The sequence below is a fragment of the Drosophila tropicalis genome, unplaced genomic scaffold, assembly GCF_018151085.1.
Source record: "Drosophila tropicalis isolate 14030-0801.00 unplaced genomic scaffold, ASM1815108v1 contig_527, whole genome shotgun sequence".
Classification (NCBI taxonomy): Eukaryota; Metazoa; Arthropoda; class Insecta; order Diptera; family Drosophilidae; genus Drosophila; species Drosophila tropicalis.
In genome coordinates, this window is record NW_027172999.1 from 426,573 (window position 1) to 438,787 (window position 12,215).

The window sequence follows — 12,215 nt, forward strand, 5'->3', positions numbered from 1 at the left end:
CAAGCATTGTTCTACGATTAGTTAAAGAAGGAAGGTTAATTAACTGAAGTCGACTAGAAAAAGATGGAAGTTGTACAGTTGGATCCCAGCGCAAATCACGAAAGGCAAAGAGTAAAAACTGTTTTTGTACAGATTCTAATTTGTTTTGATAAAACTCATATTGAGGAGACCAAACAATAGATCCATATTCTAATATGGGGCGGACTAAAGAAGTAAAAAGTATTTTGGTAGTATATGGATTCTTGAACTCCTTCGACCAGCGCTTTATAAAGCCAAGAACACTTTTAGCTCTACTAACAGTAGTCGATATATGCTGATTAAAACTAAGTTTGTGGTCGATTAAGATCCCTAAATCTTTTACAACCAAGGAAGTATTATTAATTTTTTCTAATGGGAAATTATTTAAAAAGTAACTCGTTAATTGGGGAGAACCTCGATAAAAAGACATAACTTTGCACTTAGAACAGTTTAGAGATAACAAGTTAGTCCTACACCATCCCTGAAAAGAATTCAAGTCAGCTTGCAAGGTATGACATGAAAGAGACTCTACGATGCGATTAGCGATTTTTACATCATCGGCATACATAAGAACTCTGGAATTTAAAAGAACGGTGGGGAGATCATTAATAAAAATGGTAAATAACAATGGGCCAAGGTGACTGCCCTGTGGGACTCCTGATTCAACACAAATGATCTTAGAAAGAGAGGACCTAAAAAGAACCCTCTGCCTCCTATTGCTTAGATATTGTGAAATCCAAGCAAGCAGAGCACCCGGAAAGCCAACTAAATTCAGCTTATGTAATAGTAAGGCATGGTTTACCGAATCGAAAGCCTTACTGATATCCGTATATATAACATCAGTTTGCTTTTGTTTCTTAAAACCTTGGATTACAAAAGATGTAAACTGTAAAAGGTTAGTTGTGGTAGACCTATTCTTAACAAACCCATGCTGGTATGGCGAAAAAATAGATTTACATAAATGCTGTATTTGAGACGTCATAATTTTCTCAAACAGTTTAGGTATCGCTGACAATTTAGAAATTCCTCTGTAATTAGTGACGTCGGATTTATTGCCACATTTGTGAAGAGGTAAAATAAACGAATCCTTCCATATAGTTGGAAACTCGGACAGTGTAACGGACAACTCAAAAAGCTTAAGTAAAGGCGAGCACAATGACTCCGCACAGAACCTCAGGACACAAGCGGACCCGGTGAGTATACCGGCTTAATCGTCATTAGTTCCTTAGCTACCGAACTTTGCGTTATAATAGGATTAAGAATACAGTTGGATTTCGTTATAGGATATGGATATATCTGACTAGAGTTGTACTTAGTAGATATGTACGTAGTCGAGAAGAAGTTAGCAAATAAATTAGAAATACATTGATCAGAAGAGGCCGAATCATTATTAAAAACTGCAAACGATGGAAGGGAGATAGAATTTCGCTTTGAGTTCACGAAACTATAGAACTTTTTCGGATTTTCGGAGAATTGCAACTTGCAACGTTGTAAGTAATTATTATAGCATTTAGAATTAGAAACAATAAAATTCGATTTAGCAACCAAGTAACGAGACAGATCCGATGATAGACCCGTGACTTTATATTTTTTGTAATACCTAGACTTAAGATTCTTCAGTTTTGGCAGCCCCCGCGTAAGCCATGGTAATTTTTGCGTCACCACAGGAGACACTAAGGGTACACAGTCGTTAAAGATCGAGTCAACAGTGGTATAAAATAAAGAAATGTCGGAATTGATATCCGTACAAGTGTATAAATTAGTCCAATCGGTATTAAGAAAGGCATTGTTTAGTGCGACAAAGTCAGTCTTCCGAAAACATCGGGTGCGTACCATAGGATCACACTCGGAGATGGGCTTGCGGCTGGGAAACTCAATAGACTAATAGAATAACTCTAAAGTTGGATGATAACTATCCTCTGGTAACACCATTGGACTAGTTCTAGATACTTCACAAAAGCTAGGATCAGAAGTAAAAATCAGATCCAGAAATCTGCCAGACGTATTAGAAATCGAATTCAGCTGGGCCAACGAAAGCTCAAGCAGACCATCAATAAAACCATGACACCCAGAGGGCAGCAACGTTTTGCTACCATTGTCCCCAAGGACAATTAATAAGTCTCTGTCAGAAAGTAGTTCAAGTATAAATTTAATAGAATCTAAGTGTAGTAAATATGTTGGCCATTCCGATTGGGGCGGAATGTAAGAACAGATAACAAAAATGGAAAAACGAGTAAAAGATACTTTAACGCATATAAATTCGATAGTACTTGAGACAGGTATTGTTATCAGACCCGATGATAGGGCGGAATCTACAGCAATAAGAACTCCACCACCCCTACGATCAGTACGATCACGTCTAAAAATATTGAATTTAGAGGGTAGAACTGTGGCGTCAAAAACGTCAGGTTTTAACCAAGTCTCAATAAAAGCAATTAGGTCAAAATCAAAAGCCAGACTATCTACAAAGAGTTTAGTAAGTTTAGTATTAAGGCCTCTGACGTTCTGATAGCCGACAGAGAAGGAAGTTGTTAGTTTTTTGATAGAGTAGAAGAAGGAATAGATAAGGAAGGAGTGGGAATAGATGAGGAAGAAAGAGGAATAGATGGTGAAGGAATCCTTGTTTGGCCCCGTGTCTTCCTTTTTCTGGATGTAAACTCCTTCACAATTAAGCTTTTCGGCCAGAAGCTAGAACTGCAGATACAGTCAAAGAACTCAATTGGAACACTGATTTTAAAAGATGAAATTTCTCTAGAATATGAAAATTTGAACTTTTCTATTGATATTGTGTATTGCATCAGCTACCGCATTAATTGTAGCATCAGTTGCAACAAGTGGCAATCCGGCTCTACTATCACTAGAATCCCTATCGGCAAAATTCATCGGTGTAGATTCTTGCCCAGACAAAACGGACACTACAGACATCGTCTGCGGAATTAGAGTTGGCATTGGTTGAGAGGGGGTCGGAACCGATATCGATGTGGAGACCGGCAAACACAAGGACAAATCAGAATTCTGTTCTCCTGCCTTCTTACGCTTTCGAGACTCAGTAGCGTTAAACTACTAAACTGTGACTCGACAGCTTTAAACTCTTGCGAGAGTTTAGGAAAACTGGCGGACAGACTCATCAGGTTATCCTTTGTTTGCCGCATGAAAAGTTCCATTTCATCTTCCACGATACGGCATGACTCACATCCCCATTTGAGACCCTTTTTTAGATCTAAAAGATCCTTTACCCTGCATGTAAAGCCGGCGCACTTAACATGTACTGTAGTTTTACACAACCAACAGTAAATAAAACTATTCAGGGGTGAGGCGGGCTGCAAACAATTTTTAACCGAACAGACAGGCATTATGAGTTAATTGGATGAATTAGTAACCAAACAAATAAAAATGAGATATGTATTGGTATTAAAATATATAACTCACTCTGAGGTCCAGAAATAATAAGAAAGCGAAATATTGAGGGTGCACAAGGGTTAAAAGATAAAGAGAGCACTATAGAGTCTAAATTACAGACACACAACAGACTGCAGTATGAGCGCAAATAACGGCGACGAGTGAAACGAAAACAAAAAAAGTTAAAGAGCGCGAGCGCGGGAGCTAGAAATCACGAAAACAAAAACACAGCAACAAGAACTCACAGAAATTGCAAGACAACAACAAATGAGCGTTGCTTGTGATTTACAAGAAAGAAAAAAAAGGTGGGAAAGAGAAAGAAAAGAAAAAAAAAAAACAACATAGGTTTTAACAAAATTAAGCTTGTTAAAAATTATTAACACAAACACACAAAATCGCAAACGAGTGATATGGTGCAAGTTAGATTTAATATTGTGGGAATGGTCTGGCAATCCTATTCAGCCAGCACTAGTTGAGTCAGCTGACTCGAAAAAGCGGAAGACAATCTGGCAAGCCGGTCAGACAGAGACGCATTAAGAAGACGAAGTTAAAGACGAAAAGACGAGTTTTAAGACGAAAAGCCGAAAGTGTAAGACGTACACACGACGAAAACGCGAAAGAAATTAAACAATTAATTATAATTATATCTACTATTAACTAAAAATCAATACTTATCTTAACATTAAATAAAATTAATATAAAACTATAACCGGGACTGTGTTTATTCGTAATACAATACCCCAGTCCCACACATTTTGGGGGGCTCAACCTAAAAAGAATTAAACGTGAAAGAAAAGTGACCCACACATTTTGGGGGCTCAACCTAAAAAGAATTAAACGTGAAAGAAAAGTGACCCACACATTTGGGCTCAACTTAAAAAAGAATAAAAAGTGAAAGAGAGGTGACACACACACAAAGAAGTAAAAGTGAAAAAAGATTTTAAAGTGTAAAGAAGTAGCCCAGACATATTGAGGCTTTACGTGAAAAAACTATAAGTGAACTCAACCTAAAACAAAGTATAACGGAAAATTAAAATAAAGTGTAAAAAAGTGCAAAATTAACTAATACGAGTCTCTCTAAAAGTTTAATGAAAGTGGTGAATAATGCTAAAAGTTCAATAAAAGACGAATCGGTATAAAAGAAAACCATTTTTGTTTCACAATTTCTTGGAAATTGCATCAGCCAAAAAGAGACGCCACATTTTACCGCGTCGGTTACCCATACACACACAGCAACGAACAAAAACGAAACGAAAAATGGCACAGTTAAATGACTTTCAGTGTATTAGTGAGATGCTTCGGAAGGAAAAGAGAGAGAATATCGTTCTGTTGCACAAGTTTATTTTTGAAAAAGAAGGAGATAGAAATAATAGAAAACGGGTGCGCGAGTTCGAGGGCTATGATTTTGCTGAGTCGGACAATTTGTATAATGACAAAGTCAATTATATTGCTGAAAATCTGTCAGATATGGACCTGGCTGTAATTTGTAATTTGCTTCGATTGCCTCACAATAAAAACGATTTAACAAAACACATATTTTGCAATTTAAAAAAGAATTCTTTGCTCAAAGATGCCGATTTTCAAACGGAAAATAACGACGAAAGTGAAGACGAAGAGTTACAAAACGACGAAGTGTGTGAAAATGTAAGCGTGCGAAGCGAGAATACAAGCAGTGTGCAAAATCCAAGCCGTTTTTCCGAAGTTCCGAGGTTCGCTTTAAACTTTCGCGATATAGAAGACTCTATCCCTTTGTTTAGTGGCGAAGATAATCTATCTATCGAAGTATGGGTCCAAGATTTTGAAGATATGGCAACTGTTATTTTTGCCAAACGATCATTAAAAGGCCTAGCAAAAATGTTTGCTAATAGTGAGCGAAATGTAACGACCTGGTTTAAGCTAAAAGTCGCACTTCTTGCTGAATTTAAATCAACAACAAATAGCGCACAGTCACATAAGTCAATGTCTGATAGAAAAATAAAGAAAAACGAAAGTCTGCAGGAGTATTTTTTGTGTATGAAAGAAATGTCATCTCGCGGAAATATTGAAGACTCTTCGCTGATACAATATGTGATCGATGGCATAGACGATACGGTGAATAACAAATCAATTTTATACGGGTCTAATAATATAAATGAATTCAAGCAGAAGCTAAAAATTTTTGAAGTTATGCGCGAGAAATCGAAAAATGAAAACAAATATAACAATGGTGTGGGCAAGCAGTATCCGAAAAACGACGATAAGTTTCAAGCAGTGCAAAAGAAAAGTGCAAACAAAGAACTCAAATGTTTTAATTGCGGCGCCAAGGGCCATACATTAGTTAATTGCGATTATAAAAATAAGGGCAGAAAATGTTTTCAGTGTAATAATTTCGGACATATTGCCAGCAGTGCAAAAACTGATAAAGCCAATATATGCAAAATTACGTCATCTCAAAATTTTATGTCTATTCCAGTTCAAATCGATAATATTAATTATAACGCGTTCTTAGACACCGGTAGCAAGTACAATTTAATATCTGAAGCAATGCTGAAAAACATGAATAATCCAATGTTGAGTGATTCTAACATTTATTTAATCGGTTTCGGAAAGAAAAAAGACACAGACAAGATCAAAGCATCGGGTTCATTTAAATATACAGTCGATATTAACGGTGAGAAATACTGTTTGACATTTCTCTCAGTGGAGCAACAATTTATGGATGTGGAAATTGTTCTTGGCGAGGATTTCTGTAAGCAAGCGGAGGTTACAATCAGCTACAAAGGTCTAAAGGTGACAAAAACCCAATGTTTAGAATCCGAAGTAAGTTCCTTTTTGAAAATCAATGTGGATGACTCCAGTGAACAGCAGGCCGACATAGATCCAGCAGCAAGTAAAAGTGCTAAAGAATTATCATCCGGTAAGCGAAAAGTCAACAAATATTCAAATGCGATTAGTTCTAAATGATGATAAACCGATATACTCACGACCTCGACGATTCTCATATGCAGAGAGATGCATCATTGACAATCAAACCGATCAATGGCTGAAGGATGGCATAATTGAAATATCAGAATCTGATATTAGCCCAGTCGTGCTTGTGAAAAAACGGGACGGATCAAATCGGTTATGCATCGACTACAGACGTATTAATAAAGTAATCATTAGAGATCATTTTCCACTTCCCTTAATAGAAGATCAGTTAGACAGGCTTCAAAATGCACGTATTTTCAGTTCCATTGATTTAAAAAATGGTTTTTTTTCATGTTGGCATTGAAGAAGGGAGCCGCAAGTATACTTCTTTCGTAACACATAATGGACAATTCCAGTTTCTTCGAGTTCCATTTGGTCTTTCGAACTCTCCCAGCGTCTTTCAACGGCATGTCATTGCTATATTCAGAGATCTAACCAGGAAAGGAGTAGCCATACCATATGTGGACGATATAATAATACCAGCAAAAACTGAAGACGAAGCTGTAGCCAACTTAAAAGAAGTACTCAAACACTGCGAAGAATATGGGCTTGTGATTAATTTCAAAAAATGTCAGTTCCTTAAAACGAAAATTGAGTATTTAGGACACGTAATTGAAAACCAAAGTATAAGTCCATCCACATCGAAAACGCAAGCCGTGTCATCGTTTCCTATCCCGTCTAATTTCAAACAATTACAGAGTTTCTTGGGGTTAGTTGGATATTTTCGAAAGTTTATAATAAATTTTTCTCTGATTGCAAAGCCTCTAACGGATATGACAAAACATGATGCATTGATTATTTTTGGTGAGAAAGAGCTAGCTGCGTTTAACAAATTAAAGAAGCTTATTACAGAGAAGCCAGTTTTGAAAATTTTTCATCAGCTACACGAAACGGAGCTTCATACAGACACCTCGATCGACGGATTTGGCGCAGTCCTTCTCCAGAAGTCGCCAGAAGACATGCAGTTTCATCCAGTGTATTACATGAGCAAGAAAACGACAGATGCCGAAAAGAAGTTCACCAGTTACGAGTTAGAAATCTTAGCTGTTGTAGAAGCATTAAAGAAATTTCGAGTTTATTTACTAGGACTTCGCTTCAAACTTGTTACAGATTGCAATGCTCTAGCTAAAACAATCATGGTCATTTTTCCATCAAGAAGACACGAGAGATCATTGGAAAAGAATATTTCATACCGAATCTGGAAGAGAAAATAAAGAGATGTATAAGTTGTTGATAAGATGTATCGTGACTAACCGCAAGCAAGGAAAACAAGAAGGAGAGCTTCATCCATTATATAAAGATGAACAACCGCTAATGACCTACCGTATCGATTTTTTAGGACCTCTGGAATCAACGTTTTGTTGGCTGTACCCAACAAAGTCGACTTCTACAAAAGATGCAGTTTTACGAGTACAGGAGCAGAGCAAGGTTTTTGGCAATCCATCCCAAATAATATCGGACAAAGGATCAGCTTTTTCTTCGGAGGAATTTGACTTGTATTGCAAAAGCGAAGGCATAAAACATCATCTCATCACGACGGGACTTCCTCGAGCGAACGGCCAAGTAGAGAGGCTAATTTCAACAATCATCGCAGTTCTTTCTAAACTCTCAAGCGACGATCCAAGAAAATGGTACAAATTTGTAAATAATGTCCAGCAAGTCATCAATTTAACATTTAGTAGAAGTATAAAAACAACTCCTTTCGAGCTGCTTACGGGAACAAAGATGCGATTAAAGTCTGATATCAAAATCAAGGAAATGATAGAAGACGAAATGATTCAACACTTTAATGATGAACGAGATAAACAACGTAAAGAAGCAAAGCAACATATTCTACAAATTCAAGATGAAAACAAAAACAGGTACAACTTAAGACGAAGACCAGCATCGAAGTATAAGATAGGCGATTTAGTTGCCATCAAGAGAACCCAACTTGGTCCTGGGTTAAAGCTAAAGCCGAAATATCTTGGTCCATACCGGATCATAAGGGTAAAATTCAACGACACCTACGACGTGGCAAAAGACTCAGTATTCAGCGAAGGCCCAAGGCAGACGAGCACTTGCGCTGAGTATATGAAACCATGGGTACCATACGACGACGACGACGATGAATTCGGGGCGAATGAAGTGTAGGATGGCCGATTTGTAGGAATGGTCTGGCAATCCTATTCAGCCAGCCCTAGTTGAGTCAGCTGACTCAAAAAAGCGGAAGACAATCTGGCAAGCCGGTCAGACAGAGACGCATTAAGAAGACGAAGTTAAAGACGAAAAGACGAGTTTTAAGACGAAAAGCCGAAAGTGTAAGACGTACACACGACGAAAACGTGAAAGAAATTAAACAATTAATTATAATTATATCTAATATTAACTAAAAATCAATACTAATCTTAACATTAAATAAAATTAATATAAAACTATAACCGGGACTGTGTTTATTCGTAATACAATACCCCAGTCCCACAATATTATAATTATAATTTTCGATCGCGATGCCGATAAAACAAAATAAAAAAAATTATAAAATCAGTTAAAACGCGGGAGCTTAAAAAAAACACGTCCGTCTTCCACGAGAGCGTTAATGCATTACTATACTATATAATGGCTCAAGTGGCGGAGTCAACACTGGCAATTTCACTTTACCATTAAGGCAGCATAATCCAGGCGTTTCTCCGGAAAACTTTAATGCACCACAATACTCGCAAACAACGTCCATTTGCCCAATGCAAACGCTAGGATGCAAGCTGTAATCATTGCTGCAATCGTATCGAAACGCTGCTCGATTCCAATCAGCTAAATATCTTGTTCTGCGTCGCAAATTATCTATTTGTTGCCTTCTATTGTTCGCTCGACGATTCTGCATTACCAACCGAGCTCTTTTACGGGCTGCTTCACTTTGCTCTCGTGATTGAGAGAGCGTTTGCGACGAGTCGACGCTGCAGCCATACCAAGACGGTAGCTAGAAAGAGAGAGACGTTGATCGTAAGCATTGGCTGTCCGGAACAAAATAACTACAGTTAGCTTTGATATTGGAATAGTTTAATGTGCCCTCCATTGGCGTATCGAATAAAAATAAAAAAGGAGAATAATAAAGGGGCCCTACATGGGCGTAGTTTGACTTAAAGACTAATGTGATTCGTTACAAGTAGGGCGAGTTCACAAATTATTCTTAAGTTACTACAAAGTTTAATATTTAACTTATACCGTCTTGATTCTTCAACTTATTTGTACCGAAGACTTTCGACTTCTTTCGCTAACAACTTTTCGGCGACGACGCGACTTCTCGACTTACTCCAACTTTCTGATTACTCTCTCAATCGCCAGGGCTACAAAAACGACCATCAACCCAGCACACATCTTACATTCATATATGACATTACCACAAGTGCGGTCGGTTTCTATGTCGCTCCGAAATTTTGGTACCTCAGACAGCAACCAGGTGCAACAATCTCGTTGTTGGCCATTTTGAGCTTGGGCTGGCTGTATTCCTTAAGTGGTTCGCGCTTCTCTAGTCCCTTTTTGTTTGTTTGGAGGAGAAGTTTTATTTTAGTTTCTCCCCCTTGCAACAAGAAATAAATACAGTTGTGATTACTGCGCTCTATCAGATTTTTGGCATTCGGCACAAGCTGGGCAGCGTGGCGACAGCTGATATGATCTCAATCGTTGTGTTAATAAAACTAAGATATACTTCGGTTATTGCAAGATGACATAAACATTTAACATAAACAATAAATCGGTGCTGCATAATCTGTCTCTGACAACCTAATTTTGTGTGATTGTGAGAGAGATGAGATTGACTGTCACACACACTCACTGTTCGATCGACCTGCTCATACCGCGCGAAAAGGAACTTTATTCCAAAAAAATTTCAAAAGAAGCTTTCTTTAAAACTTTGCCCCCAATTCGACAATTCGCATTGCGCACTACACAGTAAATTGTTGTTGGTTGATGAGTGGCTTGTGACTTCAAACTCAGTGCATCTTATGAGTGGAGTTGCTGGCAAAGAGAGGGCTTGGGTTGGTCGACATGGCTTCTTGTTATTGCTTTTTTTATAATCTGAAAAAATTAGGTTAAAATTTTAATTCGCTTTCGTGTTAAATGGCCCACAAACATACAATAAAACAGCTTAAGTTTGTAGTCCATTCTTTGGTGGAAAGTTCTTAGATAAAATGCTTTTTCGTTTTGCCGCCTGTCAGTAAGCCACGAAAAACTTGCAAGGGAATACAAATATTTTATAATGAATTTTATTTCTGCATTTATATATTGCAGGTAACAGCATTTATAGTAGAGCGATCTTTCGGAGGTGTCACTCACGGCCCACCAGAAAAGAAAATGGGAATAAAAGCTTCAAATACAGCAGAAGTGTATTTTGAAGATGTAAAGATTCCCATTGAAAATGTTCTAGGAAAAGAAGGAGACGGTTTTAAAGTTGCCATGAACATACTTAATAACGGTCGCTTTGGAATGGGTGCCACTTTGTCCGGCACGATGAAAAGATGCATTGATATCGCCACTGCACACGCTAATAACCGAGTTCAGTTTGGACAAAAATTAAGAAACTATGGATCTATTCAAGAAAAACTGGCTCAAATGAGTATACATCATTATGCAACTGAATCTATGGCATTTACAATATCACAAATCATGGATTCCGGAAGTCAAGACTACCATTTGGAAGCTGCTATATCGAAAATTTATGCTTCAGAAAGCGCATGGTACGTTTGTGATGAAGCTATTCAAATACTTGGTGGAATGGGATTTATGAAGGAATGTGGTGTGGAGAGAATTTTACGAGACCTTCGAATTTTTCGTATTTTTGAGGGCACAAATGACATTCTACGCTTGTTTGTGGCGTTGACTGGAATACAATATGCAGGTTCTCACCTAACGGACTTGCAACGAGCATTTAAAAATCCATCGGCAAATTTGGGACTAATATTTAAAGAAGCCTCAAGACGTGCAGCGTCTAGCGTAGGTTTCGGTGGAGTTGATTTGAGCTCACATGTCGTGGCAGAGCTTAAGCCTTATGCAAAGAATACTGCTGTTTGTATTAATGTTTTTGGACAAACTGTAGAAGAGCTTTTATTAAAATATAAGAAGAATATAGTAAACGAGCAGTTTGTGTTGAATTGCTTGGCAAATGCTGCCATTGATATTTATGCTATGGTTGTGACACAGTCGCGGTCATCTCGAGCTTTCAGCCTTCAACTAGCAACTGCAGAGCATGAACTTAACTTGACAAAAGCCCTAACCATTCAGGTAGGTTTATTGAGGAGTTACATATTTTTGACGTCTTCTTAAAATATAAATTATTATTAATTATTAATTTTTTTTTATATATAGGCATCTGAGAGAGCATTGAGGAATTTAAGGAATGCTACTTCAACAAGTTCGGAAGCACTCACAAAAAAAATGTCAAGCATAGCACAGGCTGTTTGTGAGAACAATGGTGTTCTTTGCACTGGTGTATTAGATTTAAATTAGAGTAATAAATTTAAAAAAAAGGTACAAACATTTTTAAGACATTTTTTGAAAAAAACATTGATGCAATAATCAATTTTAATAATTAAATTTTATTGTTAAAGTAAATCTGAATTAAAAACAAAATCTGATGTTTATATAAAAAAAAGATTATTATTATTAAAAGCATTTCATGACTTATTTTTTTCATTTCATTACCATCTGTAATATGCGAAGGAAAGGTTTGACTTGAAGTAATTTATTGGTATTTATAGGGGAGCATTAACATTGGTCTTATGGCTAGTGTCCTTAACGGTACTTAAAGCTAAACATTATGCTTAACTTTTAATTACTTATAATCTATCCCTAAAAGTATGTGGCCTAATGCTATC

General features: G+C 37.2%; 1 protein-coding gene across 3 annotated transcripts in view; it reads left to right on the plus strand.

The window, feature by feature from the left end:
- Acadvl (Acyl-CoA dehydrogenase very long chain) overlaps nucleotides 1-12,012 on the plus strand; it is a 99,114-nt gene extending 87,102 nt beyond the window's left edge. For all 3 annotated transcript variants that reach the window (XM_068287394.1, XM_068287395.1, XM_068287396.1), the window contains 2 exons: nucleotides 10,633-11,622; nucleotides 11,707-12,012. In XM_068287394.1, the coding sequence (XP_068143495.1) occupies nucleotides 10,633-11,622; nucleotides 11,707-11,847 (1,131 nt within the window). In that variant the 3' untranslated portion in view covers nucleotides 11,848-12,012. The remainder of the gene's footprint in view (nucleotides 1-10,632; nucleotides 11,623-11,706) is intronic.
- Nucleotides 12,013-12,215: the final 203 nt, after the last annotated feature.